Genomic DNA, 21,850 nt, shown 5'->3' on the forward strand with positions numbered 1-21,850 from the left:
CATGTACTGTATTTAAATTATGTGCTGAAAAGTACATTAAAAATTTAATGCTAGAAAAACTCTCTGATTCCTCTTACAACTAAGAAAAGATCCAAGCAATAAAGAAATTTATACAACCTGAGCACATTTTCTCATCCCAGTTTTACCCTTTGGATACATTACATCCTGCAATGGGTTGCGATAGCTGCCTCTCAGTTATCATTCAGAGGAGAACATATATAAAATTAAGTGGCTCCAGTCCAGCTCCAGTTCTGTATTATTAGTTGCAAGTAGCCACTAGTGACATTGGATGGGGATGGGGATGTGCAATCCCCTCCGCATCAAAAAATATACATTCAGACATTTCAATCGGGCTCAGATTAGCATCATGATACAGATAATATAAATGATAATCCAGATGCAAGCACATTAGCCACATGCATTTCAGGTCCTGGTTCACACAGTCATTCAAATCTAGGTTTGATGTGGGTTCCTGAGATTAGCATGATTGTGTGCACCCACACCAGGGTGGTTTATGGCCCGAGATGAATTTGAGGTTCCTGCTTTGATGTGGATTCACACAATTATGCTAATCTCAGTAACCCACATTAAACTTAGTTTCAATTTATTGTGTGAGCTAGGCCTATGTCTGGTTGGGTGATAGGTAGCATCCGTCACTACCCACTTTGGTGTCCTTAGGAGCTACCCATGGGGGACAATGGGGTGTTTTGATTTTTCCCATTGTTCCCTATGGCCGAAAATGTTTCGAGGTTTGTTCTGTTGAAACAATCAGGTGAACCACAGTTTCAACAAACCATTTTGTCCGTCTGTGTATTGTTTCAAGCTCGAAACAAATGCAAAATCCATTTCCTGTACATCCCTACTGTTTAGATTCCCTTTGTAGTTTACTTATCTTTGAAGCTGAATCGAGGCTGCAATCTATACCTCCACCTACTGGGGAGTTTAAGAATTGCTTACAGGACTTCAATAGCACTTTAAGTTAAGTACAAATACTTCTGTGTTGTGAGAAAGACAAAATAAATATGTGGGTTTTCTTCCTGGGCCACACAGGTCATATTGTTCAGGCTTTAAACTAAACTTGGCACAGTTGGCCTATCAACTTACCTTTCTTCAACTCACTGATAAAACATTTACATTGAAGCCAATCCCATTCATCAGAATAGATGTAACACAGTGTGTTATCGTCTTTCTTGATCCTAGATGGTTGAGAGATATCTCTCAGATGCAGTCTTCGATATTTTGCCCTTTCCTCCTGCCACAATAATATTCTGCCAGTGAAATATAGCAAAATGTGTTTTAAGTTGGTATTATTGCTGTTATTAAAAGATTTATATTCTGTCTTTTGGCTGTATGAGGACACCCAAGGTTGATTACAGCAATGCATTTAAAATACAGTATAAAAACACCACCTTATCCCATCCATTTTGGTCACAATTCAGCAAAAGATAGTTATGGCTAAGCCTGTTTGCACAACTGTATGAATCTAGGTGGGTTACTAAATTTAGCATGATTGCATGAATCCATGCCAAGGTCAAAATCTTGGGCCATAATGCTGTGCCGGATGTCAGCCATTGAGACTAAGTCACAAATACTTTTTTTGCTGGATTTTCCCTTTCTTCTACTATTCCTGTTTCGACTACATTTCTTCTATTATTCCCGTGTGAGTTGGCCCAACAATAAGAAAATATAGGTACTTTTTTCTGATTCATAGGAACTAATATCCAGGTATCCTAAGAAGCATGTTTGAGTGCTCTCTGTACTTGATCTTAAGCCTTCAAGTATTGACCCTTATTGTCCAGAGAATTGGTTATCCATAGATTAATAGCCTGGGTTTTATAAAAGAATCTGACTTTTTTGCTTCCTTTTTTTGGCTACAGGATCTTTTGCTATGAAAGGATATTGAACTTCTTAAGGAAAACATACTTTCAAAGATTCAGCATTTGATATCTGACCAGAATGAAAAGTGCTATGGGAAAATATATACTTGTTAAAAATAAATGTTGGCACTATCACTTCCCCTTTCCAGTTAAGAGAGGAATATAAAAAGTAAAAGGGCTTGATTGGCCAGATGTTGAATAAAATCAAGAAAGAAAGAATGGAGAAAAAACCAGAGGTCAGAGTGATCTGCTACCTAAGATATCCATTTGGAACTAGGTGCCACAAGGACTTTGTCCAGGAGCATTCCCAGATGGCAATTTTACTATGATTAACCATGGAAGGGCAAGTGTGTGTTCACATATCATCCAGCTTTACGTTGAAGTCCCTGTGAGCTATGGGGGAGCACTCCATATACAATTCAGGATTTTCATTGGAGCTTAGCCTACCTGATTTATGTCTGTAGCTAAAAAAAAATCTAAATCTAAAAAACAAAAACAAAAATCTTTTTAAAAAATGGGTCAGTTTTTTTAGGGAAATTCAAAATATCTATAACTCACAGTACTTCACCGCTTCATACAGCCTGCTGTCTAGGAGAGTTCCTGGCACAGTACCAGCACTGAAAATGGAGGAGGTAATAACTGGCCAATCCAATCCAGCTAGCCCCAGGAACAAACCTGGGTTGTCATGTCATTGTAGTCCTATTTAGATGTTTTAAAAACCGTACTGAATATGCTAACAAGTGCCAAAAGCGGGTCTGAACTTCCCATCCTGGTGACTTTCCTCCACCCCTCCACCTCGCCACCCACAGTTACCACAGTGTTTGTCTGCATAGGGAAATGCTGTAACCATGACAGCAGGCGCTTCCATGATCAGCAGTCTGGACCACTACAGGCTGCCACTCACAGAAGTACTTGCCATCATGTTTCGATCACAGAAGCACCTGCCATCATGGAAGTGTCAGCATGATCACAGAAGCACCTTAGCACACATTTAAACGTTACAATACTTCTGCCGTTGGCTTACATCTTGACTAAGTTACTCATGAGTACGCCTATTGAAATTAATGAGACAAGTAAACTTGTCCCATGAGGATTACGTGTGAGTGTGTGTGTGTGTGTGTGTGTGTTGGTATATTCATATACATTAAAACACAAATGTAAGTGTTGTAGTTAAGGAGAGAGGCTCCTGCAATTGCTGTCTCACGTCCATCTTAAGTTACTCATAAGCAGTCTTATTTGAATTAATGGGACAAATTTACTTGTCCTATTAATTTCAATGGAAGTACTCAGTGCTAATTTTCAGAAGCCTGTCAATCAGGCTAAGGGGAGGGGATTTTCAGCATGTAGCCAGCCAATCAGGAGCAGAAGAGGAGAATCTTCACTCTCCTCCCATCCTTTCTGCAACAGACTCCATGCTGAGGATGTGTCAGCTTCAAGCTGTCAATCCTTAGACTGGAAACAAATGATGCAGCTCAGCTAGATTTGGTTGCTAGATTTGGCTAATTTTTAGCCAAACTTTGGATTACAGCCCATTTTACCCATGAGTATACCCCTTAGATCCTGGCAACCTTGGAGGGTACCAAATACACCCAGGGAGCCCTTCAAGTACCCCTAGGAGGTACTAGTACCTGCTTGGAACCCCTGTTATATGATGGGATTCATTCAATTAAAGCCAAGCTGCATGTTGTGGCGGGGGGGGGGGGGCTTTTGAGACAATCCTCCTGGAATGTAGCAGTTCAGAATCCAAGTTCAGAATCCAATCACATCTCAACACTCTTTGAATCTGTAAAATGAACATGTCAAAGAGAATTTACAGAACATTTCGTGCTTTTCACAACATACAATTTTGACACGGGACATTATTTAGTTACCCAGTCTTCCCAACCTGGTGACCATTTATAGGTTGGCTACGTCACTGACTTTGCCCAAATGGTTTGTTCATACAGTTTAGTGATGAAGGAATCCCTCTTATTCATGCTCAAAAATTGGCTCAAAAAATTACAGCCCCCTCCCAACCTGGAAAATAGCTTGTTTATTTCTAACCAAATTCCAAGCCTGTTTCAGACCTGTTGGGTCTTGATGGTACTACTGGGTAAGCAGTAGAGCCTTATAACCTCTCTGCCTACTTGCCTGATTATCCACCACTTACTCCACACTTATTTTTTTGTTGTTGTTCCAGCACAGTAGAAGAATGAACGAATGTCTTCTTCCCTCCCTTCACCAATGCCCGGCATGAAGCGATGGCTTCAATGAGTGCTGAGAATTGTCGTTCTTCCACATCGAGCACTACCACTGGAAAAACTACAGTTCCAAATATATCAGGCATTGGGGAGGTGGGAAAAGAAGAGTGAGGCTACAGGAGCAAAAGCAACTGAAAGGATAAAGTGAGGAGGTGGCTTGAGGCAGGGCTGGATTGATGAGTGAGAAGTAGGTAGGCCGGGAGGGACAAAGGGCTCCCTTTGATGTTTGTGTCTATTGGAGGTGAATATTACAAACATTCCAGATTGAGCTTCTAAGCTGTTCTTGGATAATGTTGAGTGGGATCACTTACATGTAAAGTGGTGTCACCGTACATGTTTCTGTAGTAACTGAGCTCCACTCTGGATAAATGCTTCCACACTGCTACAGATCAATGTGACTCAGCCCTCAGAAGATTGAAGAAAACCTTGATAAGGAGATAGTACCATCTCATTTCTGGAAGGTACCTTCATATCTAAAATAAAGTATAACATAAAAGGTCCCCCTGTGTAATTTGTGTGAGGGAAATTTTTACAACCTTTTGTCCATTGCCAAAAAGTTCAAGTTCTCTCTGTTATAGAAGATTAGAGATGTATTTTTTTTAAAGTGTGTCACTTCATTAAATGAAATCTCTTACAGTTTCTCAGAACTGAACCCATTATGTTCCTTCCATGATACTTCAACAAAAATAAAGGTGACAGAGTGACTTGGCAGAGCTTTGATTTCAAAAGGCCTCAGAAACCAAGTTCATGGAGTTCAACCACTCTTAGTGTACACTCTAACTGGAAATGATAGCACTCATGGTCAGTGTAAATCAAGGCTAACAGTTATCTGTCATATAAAATAGAAATTATTACAAAATGGATTGAAATAAAAACCTAATCTGAAAGGAGGATTTCAGTCTAGACCTACATTTCACCAGAAGAGATTACATTTTACTCTATCAAGCTGCTTAACATATAGACTCAATAGCTTATAACTTCTTTACAACAGAAAATGAAGAAACCACTTGTGCAACTCTTAATGGAACTATTCATTTCTATGGCTGACCTCTTAACTAAAGCTGCATGACATGAGTGAACCCAAAAAAGATGTGCACGCAATGATACTTTCCCCACTTCTGTAGAATGAGGGCTCAGACATGGGGGAGAGGCGTTTTTCCAGCAGTATCTCCTCCCCCAGAAGTGCTTGATGCAATGAAGGTCATGCAAATTTTCTTTTCAAACTGGAGTTACCTTTCATAATCACAATATTGTTTATTAATTTAGTAATACATTTAATAATATATAAATTATTAATATTATTTATTAATTTAGTTTACTATGGTTTGCCTCTAAAGACACACAAACTGAACTCAAATTGCGCAACAGTTCTCCCCCTGGCAAAACAATTCCTGAGTGTTTGGGAATCTTCTGGATTGATGCGGAATTCAATGGATGTGAGAACTATGAAGCCATCTTGCATGTCGAAATGTCTTCTGCTTATACAAAGACCATCCTGGTTTTACAACTAACAGTATAACCACTTCAAATAGTCACCAGATAAAATACCAGTCAGGTGCCCGCTGGCTGGAATCAGTCAGCATTGGTTCAGAAGCTAGCAGCTCTGTTGGATTTCTGGGGTTCATTTCGAGTCCATGTAGGAATGGAATAAGTTTGAGGATTAGGCAAGTAAAAGCAGAATTCAGTGGCTGAAGGATCAATAAATAGGATTGCACCTCACCTGTAACTCAAATATCTGCTGAAAAGAAATTAAAAATAGAATCCCACTTAACTGATATTTTACTACAAGGATACATGGTGGTTTAGATTTATAATATTTTAATATATGAATTAAAATACATTTATCATCTTTGGCTCATCTGACCCTAGAATGTCCAGTTGCAATTACTTAAAAAAAAAAATTTAGTTCTACTGAATTTGAATATTTACTTCAACATGTATCATCATTATTCCCCACCCCTGGAGCAAACATACATCTATTCTGTATGCAACAAAGACATTTAATGCACTCTTGCCATTATTGTAGTCACAGGATATTTAGAGGCAGAGTGAGAAAGAAAAGAAAAGAAAAGAAAAGATCTCAACACACAGGTCCTGCTGTGCATAACGGTAATCACATTCCTTCATAATAACTGACTGATGGGATTTAGCAGATATGCAGTGGAATTTGAAGAATAACAAATAAACAGTCATATATAAAAAGTGCAATGTTACAATACCTATTGTGCAGCAGGCTATCTGTTAATGATTTGTATTTTTACCATCCCCTGTTTAAGTAATAAATAGAGGAATAACTTCATTGTACAGCAAAAAGATAAACAATCCTGCCTATTTCAGTTTGCTTAATCTTTATAAGACAGACTGCTACCATCAAAATCTCAGCATATTGTCACATATTTTAAGAAGAACATTGTCCTTAAGATGCATCACTATTTTATCTGTTCAATTGTGAGGTTAAATTGAGCTCACAATTACTTTGGTGAAAGTAATTTTTAGAAGATGTAGCATGTGGCACCATAATAGATGAAAGCATCAGGAGCTTTCATAGGTGAGAGTCTGCCTGATCTGATGAACAATGGACTGTGAAGATGTTATATGCACACACACTCTCTCTCTCTCACACAAACACACACACATACATCCAGTGTGAGGTGCAGATGTGCAGAAGTATGTTCTAGAAAGTGATATTTCAAGATAAAAGATACCCTTTACCAAATTAGCACAGTGTCATTCTCACTAGAAAGAGTTTGTGGCTCATTCTATAAAAACTACTCATTTGAATACGCTGTAGAATCCATTTCATAATAATCTTCCAGTTTCCAATGTAATGTTTCAAAGGTTGGTCGTTCTTTGGCTTCAGCTTTCCAGCATTCCCCCATGATGTCGTACAGCTCTTTAGGACAGTTAGCTGGTTGAGGAATCCTGTATCCTTGGTCGAGTTTCTGAAGGACTTGATAGCCCGCCAAACCTATAATATAGTTTTTAAAAATAATATAGTTTTGAAGCACGTTCTACAAATACCATCTTCATGTTAAGCATTCTCTTGCAGAAGCCTCCTTTTCTCACGTTTTTGAGTTGAGAGAGAATCAGAGTTCTTTAACTCTGTTCCAGCTTTTTATGGCAGACGATATGATTGGCCTAGGTTTATAGCCAATTGACTAAGAAACTAGAGAAAAACTGAATTGGTTTCCATTAAGCAAGTAATGAAAGACTAGAGTTGGAGTCCTTTGGCAATGGAGAAGCCAATAGGCTTCTGCTTCCCAGGAGTTGTGAATTATATTACAAACCAAAACAGTGTGGGTTATCCAGAGGTTTTATCCCACGCAGAATTCCATATATTTGCCAGACCTTCAAATCAATTAAATGAAGACTAGTAAGATCCAGCTAGAAAATATGTCAACAATATTCTTTCTGAACAAAGCACTCACCTAAATAAGGCATCTTTCCATATGTGATTATTTCAAAAAGGAGTATTCCGAAGGACCAGACATCAGATTTAATGCTGAACTTATTGCTGCGGATTGCTTCAGGAGCTGTCCATTTCACAGGTAGTTTTGTTTCATGTTTGGCTTCATATACATTTTCATTTTCTACCTATTGCATATAAAAAAACAAGGTCAAAATATAAATGCTGAATGATGAGATGGCTTTAGGAAGTTTGCCTGATTAATAGATAGACTGGCATTTTTTGTTTTTATGCACACTAGACAAACAATCTCAGAATTTGAATTGGATTTTAAAAATATGTTTCAGCTTCCCAATAAAGAGACTACTTCCGCTGTGTTCCACCTTACCTTCAATGAATGAGCACTAAAGCACTATTCGTTAAGGACTAGCACTATTGCTAGCACTAAAGTAGCAATCTCACCAGTTGCGCTGTACATCCACTCCCCACATAATAAAACATCCACTCCTAACATCCACTTCTCAACTAATAAAAGGTGTGGGGGGCTAGCTTTGCATAATCTCAGAAAAAACAAGGAAGGAAGCAGGGTTTTTGTTTTGTTTTGTTTTTAAATAAGGGTGACCTTTGAAATGGCACAAGAATTTAGAAGAAAGACTTGTGACATGCTTCACCACAAGCAACAAAGCTATGATCAAAGCTAAACATACATGATAGTTGTACTTCCTGGTGCAAACATTGCAGTATTCCAGAAGTAGACCTAGTGGTCCCCCTGCCCCTTGCTTTCCTGAAACTGGAAGTCTTGTTGGTGATAGTTTAGCAATGGTTGTGCTCAGATAAACCTCAGTCTCTGGAGAGATCTTCAAATCTCCTGAAATCACCTTCTCAACTGCAAAATCTGTGCATAAATTCCATCATCTAGTGGTGCAGCACTACACTTTGGAACAAGTATCTCCCATGATAGCAAATGGCAGGGGCAAGTTCCCTCTATGCATGTGGAAGAGGTGGCAGTTCATAGATAGCAGAGCTGGGGAGCAGGCCCAAACAGGAAGCATTTGCTGTGGCTGCAGGGAGATCACAGCAGCATTGGACTCAAGGCATCACAGCTGAGAGAAGAGAAGGCCTGAAGAGGACAACTGGACTAGGAACAAACTGTCAAATATTTATTTAAAATATGTATACCCCGACCCTCCAGTACACTACTGTACACTCCAAATAGCTACTGTGTGATTAGGAATGTGTTGTAAACCACCCAGAGACGTTGGTTTTGGGCGGTATAAAAATATGTTAAATAAATAAATAGAATTAGGACGGCAACAGTGTGGAGGATTTGGAGAGATGGAAACAAAGGAAATGGCAGATGAGGCTTATTTTAGATGGAAATAGAGATAATGCCACTGTTGTGTACAATGAGAAGAGGTTGTAGAGAAGTGGAGGAAGAACAGATTTACTCAGTTTGTTTTTAGTTGAATATTGAACAGTGGGAGGAGCAGGGGTGGAGGTGGAGATGGAGATGAACAGACTGTGGGGTGGAGACATGGGAGAGGGAGAAGATCTTCAGGATGAAAGAGGAAAATGGAAAATAAATGAAAAATTGAGAGGGCAGTCAGATGGGATGTGCTATGGGAAAAAGATTTGACTCTTCTTCAGGCCTTCTCTTATTTATAGAATAAGCAATAAGCAGAAGGGAGTGGGGTGTGTAGGGGAAGAATTTATTTATTTGATTTATATACCGCCCTTCCAAAATGGCTCAGGGCAGTTCACAACATGATAAAAACAATTAAAACAAATTAACAATTAAAATCAAACTATTAAAACACAATAAAACCAATAAAACAGCTAAAAGCCCTGAAAATCAGGGCAACAGTTTAAAACAGTTTAAAACAGTTAATCATTAAAAACCCTGGAAGGCCAGGCCAAATAGGTAGGTTTTAAAGGCTCTCTTGAAGGACAGCAATGATCTCAAATTACGAATTTCTGCTGGGAGTGCATTCCATAGCCCAGGAGCAGCTACAGAGAAGGCCCGCCTCTGCATCACCACCAGATGAACCGGTGGCAACTGGAGACGGACCTCCTCAGATGAACTTAATGTGCGGTGGGGATCATGTAGAAGAAGGCAATTCAGGGTAGATAATGGCAATTCAGTCTTCAAATAGCAAAGCAAAGCCAGTTTGGTGAGAAAGCAGCAAAGCAAGAGGTCTTGAGACAGTTCTTTAGTATTGCAGAACTATACTGATTTATTTAAAGAAAAGGTTATGATACAATGTGAAAAAGCCTGCCGCTTATTTCAGACAAAATGGAGACTAACACTGGAAGAACAAAGAGGGGAGGAGTCCAGCGCTTTTGTCCATGACCTAACACCACCACCACACCCTGCCGTGTTCACTATGAGACAGTGCAGCTGAGAGCTGATGCCACCAGGGTCCTAGCACCACCAGGATGGTAGCAGAGACCCTCCTCTTGACACATACTACTGAAGGTGTAAATAGAACTGTATACCACTGCACACATGTATGCTTTTCCATGTGATGAGGAACAACAATACACAGGGATCCCAAGTACATTTACTTGTAGGGGAAGATAGCTTTTCAACCTCTATTAGCAGAGCAAAACCAGTACAGTGAGAACTCAGCCAAGCGGGAGGTCTGGAGACAGTCGTTTAAGTTTGAAGAAACAAGGATGTATTTAGAACAAACACAGGAAAGCATGCAGCCTATCCTATCTGAGCTTATGATTGAAGGGAGAGAGAGACTATTAATAATAATAATAATAATAATAATAATTATTATTATTATTACATTTATATCCCACTCTTCCTTCAAGGAGCCCAGAGCAGTGTACTACATATCTGAGTTCTCCTCACAACAACCCTGTGAAGTAGGTTAGGCTGAGAGAGAAGTGACTGGCCCAGAGTCACCCAGCTAGTATCATGGCAGAATGGGGATTTGAACTCGGGTCTCCCTGGTCCTAGTCCAGCACTCTAACCACTACGCCATGCTGGCTCTTTGTTGGGACTAACCAACAACTATCTCTGGGAGAGACTACTGAGAGACTAGTTCTGGGAGAATGAAGAGGCGAGTGTAGTCCTACACTCACTCTCTATGCTCCTAGAGTCACAGCTCCAACAGTACTAAGCCCTACAATCACCAGCAGCCACCAAAACACCTGAGCTGAGGTGAAGATTTTGTCCCCCACAGTCCTTCCTGCTGCAGAGAGGAAAGAGCAGGGACCAGGGACCACACTCAGAACTGTGGTCCAATGGAGAAGAATCTGAGCTCCCGAACAGTTACGTCATCTCTTGCTATGTTTTACTAGCAGCCATTTCAGAGGAGGAACTCTTGCGAGTGGAGAAAAATATCAAATAAACTATGATACTTGTAATTGGAGGAACCTTTAAAGGGGGGCTGATTAATGTTACAGTTTTAATTATGTATTTTGAAGACCCATATAAGTGCAAATATAAGATACAAATGTTTTAAATAAGTAAAAGATTTATTTGCATATATGGGCCTCTGCTCCATCCTGAAAATCAGTATGTCGGTCAGGGCAATTTTCAGCCGTGATCCATGTGTTACAGTTTTTCTGTTTAGTAGAGTCTTGCAGGAGCAGGGAGTGGTAAATAGTTTGGGCTTAACGGAAGTAAAAATAATAATGAGCTTATCTATTTATTTTTACATAGTGTTACTCTTCCCCCCCCCCCCAATTTTTTTTTTTTTTTGGAAGGTTGTTTTTTGGCTCCATGGACAGTATAGCCTATATTTAATATTAATTTTAGAAGAGCTGCTCATTCATGGTTAACCAATTCCCTGAAATCAATGGGATTTTAAAGATATGCATTGTCAAATAGAGCCTGGGAGACAGAACCTTTGTTCATTCATCCCTAGGCCTTGTTTTTGCCAAGCGTACATGCAATATTGAAATGCCCTTGATTAATTGGGGCCTACTACTGTGAATCCTGAATTTGGCACTGACAGCAACACAAGTCTCCTGCTGGTACCAGAGGCGCAGGACTCATGTCTGGCCTTCAGTCAGAAGACAAGGCGACAGCAAGAGCTAATGCATTCAGGACCCTTTGTTTTGTGATTAATTGCTGGCACCAAAGGGCCATTGACTTTGATAATCATCACTTAAACAGCTCCACGAATAAAAATACAGACTCCAAGAGATTTAAATTAATGTATTGGTTCAAAGTGGCACCAATTAATTCAGGCAAAGTAAGTTGACATACATTGGAGAATAAATGGAGAATTATTTACTCGTAGTTGAGGTTTTCTGAGACAGTCTCTTCCTTCCTTGGAGTCACTTTCTAAGATTTTTATTGCACATGCATCTGGCCCTGCAGGATGCTTTAGGATGTTTCTAAATTTTTAAATGAAGCCTGGGGATATGCGGGTGCAGCATTATAACGCTACTACTTTAGCATGCCTGTATTTTATTGTACTGATTTTTTTCAGACCACTGTTGAAACATTTAAAAGTTTAAATTAACTTTCAAAATATTGAACTTCCAATACAGAATATGTTCCTTCCTCTTGCCTTTTGACAAATTAGGTAGGCCTGTGATACAAAGACTGTTATTACTGGCAGTAGTCATAGTGCTGATCTTGCTACTTGAAATTTCTAATTGCTGTTCAAATATTAAAATTAAAATATAACACAAGCTCTGCCTGCAAGCTTACAGTCTAAGAATAAAAATAAAACACATTAGGAAGGAAGAAAAGTGAAGTGAAGTGAAGGGGGGGTCACATAGGTGCAATTTCTACAAATGTAGTTGTACTTTGCTCAAATTAGTGGAACAATTAAAGGATAGCTTCTCGTGGAGCACATTGTTATTTTCTAGCATCAGGATTTACGAAAGCTGGAATGAGAGTTTCTCTATCTGCTTATACTGCAGTATAGGGATGTGCACAAAACCAGTTTGCCCAGTTCGATTCGAGTCCGAACTAGACCCAGACTGAACCAAGTATATTTGGTTTGGGCACTTCAAACAAGGGGCCTGGCTTGGCTCAAATTCAAGCCAGTTCAGGCCCAGTTTAGGGGTGCCAGGAACTTTAGTTGTGGTTTTTATTTTTAAATGGCTGACTTACTGCCTCTGAAGTCTCAGGGGTGCTGCTGCAATCTCCCACAGGCCATTTCAGACCATCTTCAGGCCATTTTGCCCCTCTCTGAGCTTTCGGTGGCCATTTTGGAGGCCGCTGCACATGCACATGGGCCATTTGCATGGCTGTGGCCTGGCTTGAGGACCAGGCTTGCTTGATGTTGAACCAGCCCAAGGTTGAGCCGGTTCGCACATACCTGCTACAGTAGTCTTGACTGACCCAGGACAGCTATGATTTTCAAAGCTTTGTCACAAGTACATACCTTTTCCCCTCCCAATTTCCTAAATTTATGTATGTTTAAACTTAGGGTTTGCTCTGTTTTTTACCCAAGCACATGCATGTTCCACTGCTCTCTGTTGTTAAGAAGTGTGGATCCCAGTTACTGGGCAAACTCAACAGGGGCAGAAAGTGTAGGCATACTGTCCCGTCCTACCCCCATTGCATGCATCATCCTACTTGCCTGCTGCTGCCACCGCCCTTGTCTCATTTCTGCCACTGCTGTCCCAGTTCGATTCGAGTCCGAACTAGACCCAGAGTCCCAGCTTCCCCCCGCCACTGCCCTGCCTCTCTCTCTGGCCTCATCCCTCTCTCCCTCTCATCTGGCCCCAATGGCACCCCTCCTCCCCTTCACCAGCCTCCCCTTCTGGGGTATGCTCTGCCCTCCATCCCACACCACTGCTTGTTGTGGCAGACTGGCCAGGCAGTGGGCACCTTCTGGCCCTGGCAGCTCCCCCCACCAGCTTTTCATTGACAAGTTTGATGATGGGGAGACAGGGAGGGCACACACTGGTGCTGGGAAGGATAGGCTGGAGGATGCTACTGCTGCTGGATGCACTCTGTCTGACCAGCATGAGACAAGAAGCAGCAGTCTGGGCCAGAATGTGAAACCTTCAAGGGGGCAGAGGAACGTTATCAAGGTCAGTGAAGGTCAGGGCAGTGTCAGCACTGCCCTGAATCTGAATGTAGCAGTTTGCCCAAACAGTCTGGAAGTAGCAGCTGCAGCTCCCACAGTGCCAATGCTTGTGTCTGGAACATTCCAGGAACTGTTACAGTGGGATAGTGCTCTGAGATCTCCCTGCCCGTGATCTCTATGCTACCAGTAATGCAGATGGGAAGAAAGTGGATTCAAAGTTCAGAGATTAGGCTGGAAGAATATATGTAAGAATGAGTAATCATACTTGAGACTGGCATGTGCCTCCCTTTCTTCTGGCAGAAACAGTAACAGTGGACTTGGCTGTGGTAGTATTGGCTAGACCAGTACCCTCCAGGCCAGTGGGCAAAGGTGTAGGCCAACCGTAGTATCAGAGCTAGGCTGGGCAGAAGCGGCAGTTGTGGGTGCTTGTGTTAGAGTGAGAGAGAGAGAGAGAAAGAGAAGAGGAGAGAGAGGGAGAGACAAATACGTATGCACGTGCTCTCTCTGTTTTGTGGATTTTCTTATGTTTCTTCCATTTTTCTTTGTCTCGTTCAGTGTCCTCTGTCCTTGGCTCATACCATGCCAGCCTCTTCTCATGCTGCTCCTATTCTATAACTGTGTCTTCTGTAGTGGCTGACAAAGTATACAATGTTACACATGCAGTGGAGCATAACATTTGCACAAATGTTGTGCAGAGTTAGGTGACAGAGCAGGCACCATAATGACTGCCCTGTTGTGCAGTTTTGTTTGCACAATTTTTACACTTGCACAACTGCACAAATGATACATTCCACCACATGCCTAGCATTGTGTTGTATATCAGGTACTCTTGTGTCCACTCCAGGCTGAGTCTACTCTATATCCTGTTCTTTATGACCACCCTGTACCCAGTTGCTTGTGCTAATACAGTTGGTCCCTTTCTGGGAAAATACATTTTCAGTTTCTATTTCCCTACTCTTTTTTTAGGCAAAGATTGTTGATTGTCAACAAAGAAACAATGAATGCCTTATATTTGTTAGGCTTATGTATGTCTTTGTCTGCTTGGCAACCATGTATCATAGATAGTTCCTTAAAATATATCTGGAATAGGAAGATTGATGTCCATTTCCATTGTGTTTTTTCCTCCTGTTGTATTGTATCCTTTGGTAATTGGCAAGTGAGAATGAAAGATAGTTCAGCTCATGCTTTCCAGTGATTTAGCCTGTGTGGCTAGCATGGAAGGAAAAATGTTGTGCTTCAGCAAAATGGACTCCTGTTGTTCTGCTATTCCCACAAGCAAGGAAAATCTACAGATTTAAGGTAATCGTGTGGTGATTCACTGACACAACTATTTTTCTGTGACTAATCTAGTTTAAGAGATGTTTGTCCAAGACAAGCCTATGTACCAGAGCAGTGATTCTCAAACTTGGGTCCTCAGGTGTTATTGGACTTCAACTCCCATAATCCAAAACCAAAGGCCACTGAGGCTGGGGATTATGGGAGCTGAAGTCCAACAACACCTGAGGACCCAAGTTTGAGAATCCCTGAACCAGAGGAAAGAGTAGTGTTGTCAAGTAGGGACTTTTGTAGAGGACATGCGACTATTAGGGGGCCCAAACAACCTTTTTTGCATTAGGAGGAATAGATACAGGGGACCAAACAACTTTTTTTGCATTTGTTGTGGTGTCCAAAGTTCTGGGGAACAGCTGGAACATGTTGTTCATTCAGAACAATTTGCTCTCATGAGCAGCTTCTCTTCCTGTGTTACCTTCCCGTTCCTACTGACCATCCATCCAATGGGGAAGCCAGAGTAGAAGTTCTGCTTCAGTGGCAGGTGGCAGAGCCATGTGATGCATGAGCTGCTTGCTTCATGTGGTGGTAGTGGCAGTGAGAAGTTAGCTACTAACTTTACGCAATTAGCAGCTACCTCTGGCTAAAAAGGCAATTTTTAAAGTGGTGAATATCTTCTCTCTCTCTCTATAAGACTTTATCTATTTATTTATTTATTTATTTCATTTCATTTCATTTCTAAACCGCCCCATCCAGAGGCTCTGGGTGGTGTACAACTGGATTTTTAAAACAAATCATTTAAAACACACTAATTAAAATTATATAAAAACAATTTTAACACAATTTAAAACCAATTAAAATACTTTAAAACAATTTTAAAACCTTAGAAGGCCAGACCAAGCAAGTAATTCTTTAGGGCTCTCTTAAAGGCCAACAGCGAGCCTAAACTGCAGATATCTGCTGGGAATGCCTTTCATAGGCCAGGCACAGCCACAGAGAAGGCCCAGTTCTGAGTCACCACCAGACATACTGGTGGTAACTGGAGATGGATCTCTCCAGATGACCTCAACATGCGATGGGGATCATAAAGAAGAAGGCATGCTCTTTAAGGTAGCCAAGCCATTCAGGGCTTTAAAGATGAGAAACAGCACTTTGTATTTTGCCCAGAAACATATCGGCAGCCAGTGCACCTGTTTCAAAACAGGCATAATATGGTCTCTCCAAGTTGCCCCAGAGACCAGTCTGCTGCCGCATTTTGAACTAACTGAAATTTCCAAACTACGTACAAAGGCAGCTCCACATAGAGTGCATTGCAATAGTCAAGCCTGGAGGTTACCAGTTGATGCAATAAAGTTTTGAGATGGTTCTCTTCAAGGAATGGACGCAGCTGTTAAATCAGCTAAAGTTGATGGAAAGCACTCCTTGCCGGAGCCTTCACCTGAGATACCAGGGTGAGGCCTGGATCCAAGAGCACTCCCAAGCTGTGTACCTGTTCCTTCTGGGGGAGTATAACCCCATCCAGCACAGGAAGATCTAACTCATCCCTCAGATTCTGATCCCCCACAATGAGCACCTCCGTCTTGCTTGGATTCAGCTTCAATTTGTTACCCCCCATACAACCCATTACTGCCCGGAGGCAGGCAATTAGGGAGCGAATGCCATTTCCTGATGATGATGATGATGATGAAGATGATGAAGATGAAGATAAAAAGATTTAGATGTCATCACATACAGATAACATCCTGCACCAAATCTCCTGATGACCTCATCCAGCAGTTTCATGTAGATATTGAAAAGCATTGGTGCCAGAATGGAGCCCTGAGGGACTCCATATAACAGTTCTCATTTAGAAGAGCAACTGTCACCAAGCTCCACCATCTGGAATCTGCCTGAGAAATAGGAGCGGAACCACTGCAAAGCAGTGCCTCCTATCCCCAACTCCTCCTGGGTGACCCAGAAGGATACCATGGTCAATGGTATCGAACGCTGCTGAGAGATAAAAAAACAACCAGCAGAGTCACACTCCCTCTGTCAATTCCCTGGTACAGGTCATCCATCAGGCTGACCAAGGCAGACTCAACCCCATAGTCCACTCTAAAGCCAGTTTGAAATGGGTCTAAATAATCGGTTTCCTCCAAAACTGCCTGGAGCTGGTTAGCCACCACTCTCTCAATCACCTTGCCCAACCATGGGAGATTGAAGACCGGCCTATAACTATCCTTTACTGAGGGATCTAGGGAAGAAGTGGCCTTATCATAGCCTCCTTCAAACAAGGAGGCATCCTACCCTCCCTCAGTGATGAGTTAATGATGAGAGAGAGGGGGGGCGGGCACAATTGGCCCTATCTAACCCCAGCACACTATGGCAGCTAGCTGGCTGTCCTGCCTGGAGCCAAGTGGTGAAGTTGCTGCCCTGGCTGGAGGGAGCAGGCTGGCTGGAGAGACCTGGGTGGCCCGTGGAGGAGGAGGACAAAGGACGGTGTATGTGGTAAACCTAACCAGCAGATGAATTTACGGTTAAGCAGCAGGGGCCTTGAGAACTCTAAAACTAGACAGCAGATCAAGCTCACCTGGTCATTAGTTTCACACTGGTGAGCTGTATTTATTCTCAAATTATCCAATTTTTATCAAAATATGCATATATTATGCCAATAAACATATGCAAAGTGGAGACTTTTTGGATATCTTTTTTGGTGAAAAGTGTCCTCTGTTTCCACTTTTTTGGTGATAGATATTGACCTTTTTTTTACCATCTGGACCTGACAACCAAGGAAAGAGGGGTTACAACCTCTTGATTGCATAGGTCACAGGTCCAGGTCCTAGAATCTCCAGGTATGGCTGAGAAAAATTCCTGCCTGAAACTCTGGAGAGCTGTTGTCACAAATCAGAGTAGACAATATTGATTTGTATGGACTAGTAGTTTGACTTAGTATAACACAGCTTCCTATATTCCTATGATTAGTGAAATATTTTAATAATAACTAATTTTCTTTCTCCAGTTCCTTCAGTGCTCCTTGCAGATGCTATGTTTCTCACAACAGCCAGCGAGCTACCTCTGAACACCTCACAAACAATATATAATATTGCTAGCCAGTCGCTGCTGTTTCCCCCCAGTATTTGGTAACCAGAGATATACTGTCCGTGAACATCTTAGCTACTGTGCCTAGTATACATCATCACACTCAAGAGTAATGAATTGCATAAGTTAATTACGTGCTGCCTTGTATGGCAACACACAGGGTCACATCCTGACATTCATTGGTATAATCCCAAACATATATCCCAAATATTGATTGATATATTTGAGATATTGAAATATCCCAAATATATCCCTGATACATCTAAATATCTTAGAGCATCAATTTACCTTAAAAACACGGGCAAGTCCAAAATCTGCAACTTTGTAAATATTGTGTTCACCAACAAGGACATTTCTGGCTGCTAGATCACGGTGGATGTAGTTCTGAGATTCAAGGTAAGCCATTCCACAGGCAACCTGAGCTGCCATATCCACCTGTTGAGGCAAGTGGATCCTGGTGCCCCCATCATCTGTACAGAGGCAAAATAATCATTGTAGGAAGCAAAACACATAGGCTTGAACAACCTAGTTGGTAAGCACAGTGCTTAAGAAAACAAAGCCAATGCTTACACTCACAAACCAAAATGTCAGTACTGTAGTGATTAAGCAACTGTTTAGCTGATCAACAGCAGCTATTATATCAAAGAAAAATTCAGCTCTATGGCATCACTAAGAGTACTCCAAATGCCAAATCAAAATTAATCTGGGATCATTGTAATGAATAATGCTGAAGTGTGTTAATGTACTATAAATCAAATGTAAAAATTAGGAAGCTTCCAGGCTTAGTGTTGTAGCAACACATAATCATTGCTTTTCCACTTCAAGATGCAGAAGTAAGAACAACTCTGCTTACACATCTTTCTCCAGATAGGAAGTGCCCTTCTTCTCAGTCCCCAAAGTGGGGGGTTATTATGTTCATCAGAACATGGAAGAAAGGGTTAAACACTCACTCTCCCCTTATTACTCTCCTGATCCTCATCAGGGGCCCTGATAATTGCTATTTTTAAAGGGGGGGGATTGTAAAGGCAAAGCCATTTAGACAGCGAAAGGTGAGTGAGTCTAACCCTAGAGTCTGACCTAGAGTAAAGTGACCCTAGAAAGGAGGATCAGATCACTGAGAAAAGAAATTACTAGAGTGACTTATACAGGCCACACAGACAATCACAGACTATCTGGCCCAGCCTCCAGAAATACCTCCACAAAAAGCTACGCAAAAGAGCAAGCACACAATTACTTAAAGTTGAGCACTCACTCTTCAGAAATGCAACTTACATTGGAAACAATGCAAGTTGCACTCCTGAACTGCTTGGTGCACAACTTCATTTGCACTCTTGCACAAGACCAACAGCACTTCTTTAAATGTCGTCAACAGCACAGATCAGCTGGAAATGTCAGCGCAACACTGCACAACATGTAGGCAGTTACTTCTAACATTTCATTACTGACAGCAACCTAAAATATTACCTACAGTACCATATCTTTTCTACAGCAGTTGTGCTTTAACCAGAAATTCAAATTACTATTTGCTAAGGAAAAGATAATGGAGTGGGATCCATTGAAGAATTTAAAAATATCAACTATCACCATCCCAATTATTTCTTCTTTTGCTTTTCCTTCAATAGTTTATTCATATCATCAAAGAAAGAGGCTGTTCACACGAGCAGCCCTATCTGGTGTGCGTAGCCCTACCCAGTAAGGCGGCTCGTGTGGAGCACCGGGATCATGCCCGATCCTGGCACTGCCCTGTCAGGGCAGTTAAGGCACTGTGAACACTACTCCCTTCCCCATCACAAAAGTGCTAGGTGGGCAATAGGAACTCAGGAGATGCACTCATTAAAACTACTGATTGGTTTACCGGGTCCTTCCAACCTCACAGATTCTGTCCTTGCATGTCCATTCAGTCCATTTACATACAGGTGGTTCTTGACCTATTGCGTTATATTCAAACACAGCAAACAAAGACATTAAGGCTATTCTCACAACCAGCAAAAACTGGGCTAGGAGAGCCTGGCTTGATTTTTGCTGGCTGTGTAAACCACCGGGCTCGCAGGTGAGCCCTGTGGTTTACAAGCGGGTAATGCGCATGCAAAGCCCTCCCCTTAGCCCAAGTTAGCAGAGCCAGCATGCTGCTAACCAGGGTCTCCGGATTGTGTGTTGCCGCAGCACGGCTCCACGCTATGGCAACTCATAAGGATACCCTCAGCCAGGAGGCTAAAAAGCAGCTTCCCCGGCTCGGGAGTCTCTCCAGCATACTCTGTGCACTTGTGCAGAGCATGCTGGAACTTCTGGGGGCCACGCAGTCCCTGGAATCCCAAGCCCCCGCCGGCTCCATAACGGAGCTGGAAGTCATGTGGGCGGCCAATCCAGCTGCCCAGGGCAGACTGAATGATCATCTGTGGGGAGAGCAGGCTAAGCCCGCTCTCTTCGCTAACCTCATTATGGCAGGTCTCACTGATCGTGAGAACCGCCTCAATGGATTCTTTTGAGTTCCACCGGAATTTCCATTCTCAGGAAGGAGAAGTGGCCAGTATTTTGCCTCAAGGCATATTTTGGGCTATAACTGGTCATCGTTTCATGAACCACTGTGTTTCAGTTGATCTCTATACCTTGGAGTCACCCACTGTTGGGGCGATTGACCTGACACCAGCCATAACACAAGGCTGTGTCTTGCTCTTCACATCATTCCCACTCTCAGCCTCCAGAACGGCCTTCTGTGCTGGCCTGATCTGTCTAGCATGCCTCGCTGCTATGAGAAGCTGGCTACATGAGAACAACCACTTTTTGGATTTACCTCTGCTGCCTAACCCCTGAACAGCGTTCAGTTCCCCTCTGCTGCCTGGCTCCGTTCCTGAGGAAAGAGGTCCTTCGGTTGTGCTGGAGCCACAAGGGTCCAATCACCACTAAACAGAAGGACGAGGTTGTATGATAATCAATGAGCCCCTCTGGGTTCTTCCTATCTCTGCTCTCTCTTAAATCCAATACCCTGCTTCTCTTTCTCTAGCCAGCCTGGAGTTCATTTAATTCAGACACCAAGCTATGTTGCCTCTTTGCAAGTATCTGATTGATTTTCCTAGCGTATTTTAGTAACAATATTGCCATAATCAACTATCTTCTCTGCTGAACCCCTAAAACCCTCAAATAAAAACTTACTTTATTTGAATCTTAACCTACTCTGTCAGTTTATTTCCCCAGGACCAGAACTTTGCCCAAATTTATTCTGAGGTGGGACTGCTCAACTATAGCTCACTAATTCCTCCACACAAGCCAGAATGCATTTAGGGGTATTCGCCAATCACCCCGGAGCATTTCCATTAACAGAATTGGTGAAGAAAGTTTGGGCAGTATGTTTGGACCCCTAAAACAGGCCAAACTGATGTACCCAAAAATTGGTCAGGCAAAGTTTGGTACAGGAAATCCTGACCCAAGTGTGTTCATCAAAGCAAGGCTCTGCATCTGGACAAGGGAGAGGGGGAGCTGGGAGCAGTGCAGGACATTCTGGCAATACCCTCCCAACCCTACATCCCACCTTCCTGCTGCCCATCAATGCAGTATTTTGTCCCTTCCTCACCAAAATAACATGTGAGATTTCAGTTCTGATGTGACATTTTTTTCTTGCAGGTCCCACTTGTCAATAATTACTCTAAACTGCAAGCATTCCTGTGATAGGATTTCCAGAGGGCATAAAGAAAGGACAAGCAAAATACAGTATCCTGTTTTCACAGGGCATCCCCACATTTTTGGTACAAGTATGCATACATAAGAAGCAAGGATAGTTCTCGCTGCAGAGCAAGGAAGGTATAAGATTGTATATGAGGATTGTCTTTTATTTATTTTTGGTAGGTTGCCTGCCATTCTTTGGATTCTAAAAATATATTACTCTTTATAACCCCAGCAGTCATGTCAGCCTTCATCTCCAATCACAGCTTACTGAGGGCTCATCTTTCTTTTTACTAGGGCATTTGCTTATCCTGC

The 21,850-nt window shown here is 41.9% G+C and overlaps 1 protein-coding gene across 4 annotated transcripts in view; it reads right to left on the bottom strand.

The window, feature by feature from the left end:
* Nucleotides 1–5,351: 5,351 nt before the first annotated feature.
* Nucleotides 5,352–21,850, bottom strand: part of FRK (fyn related Src family tyrosine kinase) — a 64,950-nt gene continuing 48,451 nt past the window's right edge. For all 4 annotated transcript variants that reach the window (XM_053261614.1, XM_053261703.1, XM_053261783.1 and 1 more), the window contains 3 exons: nt 18,167–18,348; nt 7,546–7,711; nt 5,352–7,085 (listed from right to left, as the gene is read on the bottom strand). In XM_053261614.1, the coding sequence (XP_053117589.1) occupies nt 6,886–7,085; nt 7,546–7,711; nt 18,167–18,348 (548 nt within the window). In that variant the 3' untranslated portion in view covers nt 5,352–6,885. The remainder of the gene's footprint in view (nt 7,086–7,545; nt 7,712–18,166; nt 18,349–21,850) is intronic.

The sequence above is a fragment of the Hemicordylus capensis genome, chromosome 1, assembly GCF_027244095.1.
Source record: "Hemicordylus capensis ecotype Gifberg chromosome 1, rHemCap1.1.pri, whole genome shotgun sequence".
Lineage (NCBI taxonomy): Eukaryota > Metazoa > Chordata > Lepidosauria > Squamata > Cordylidae > Hemicordylus > Hemicordylus capensis.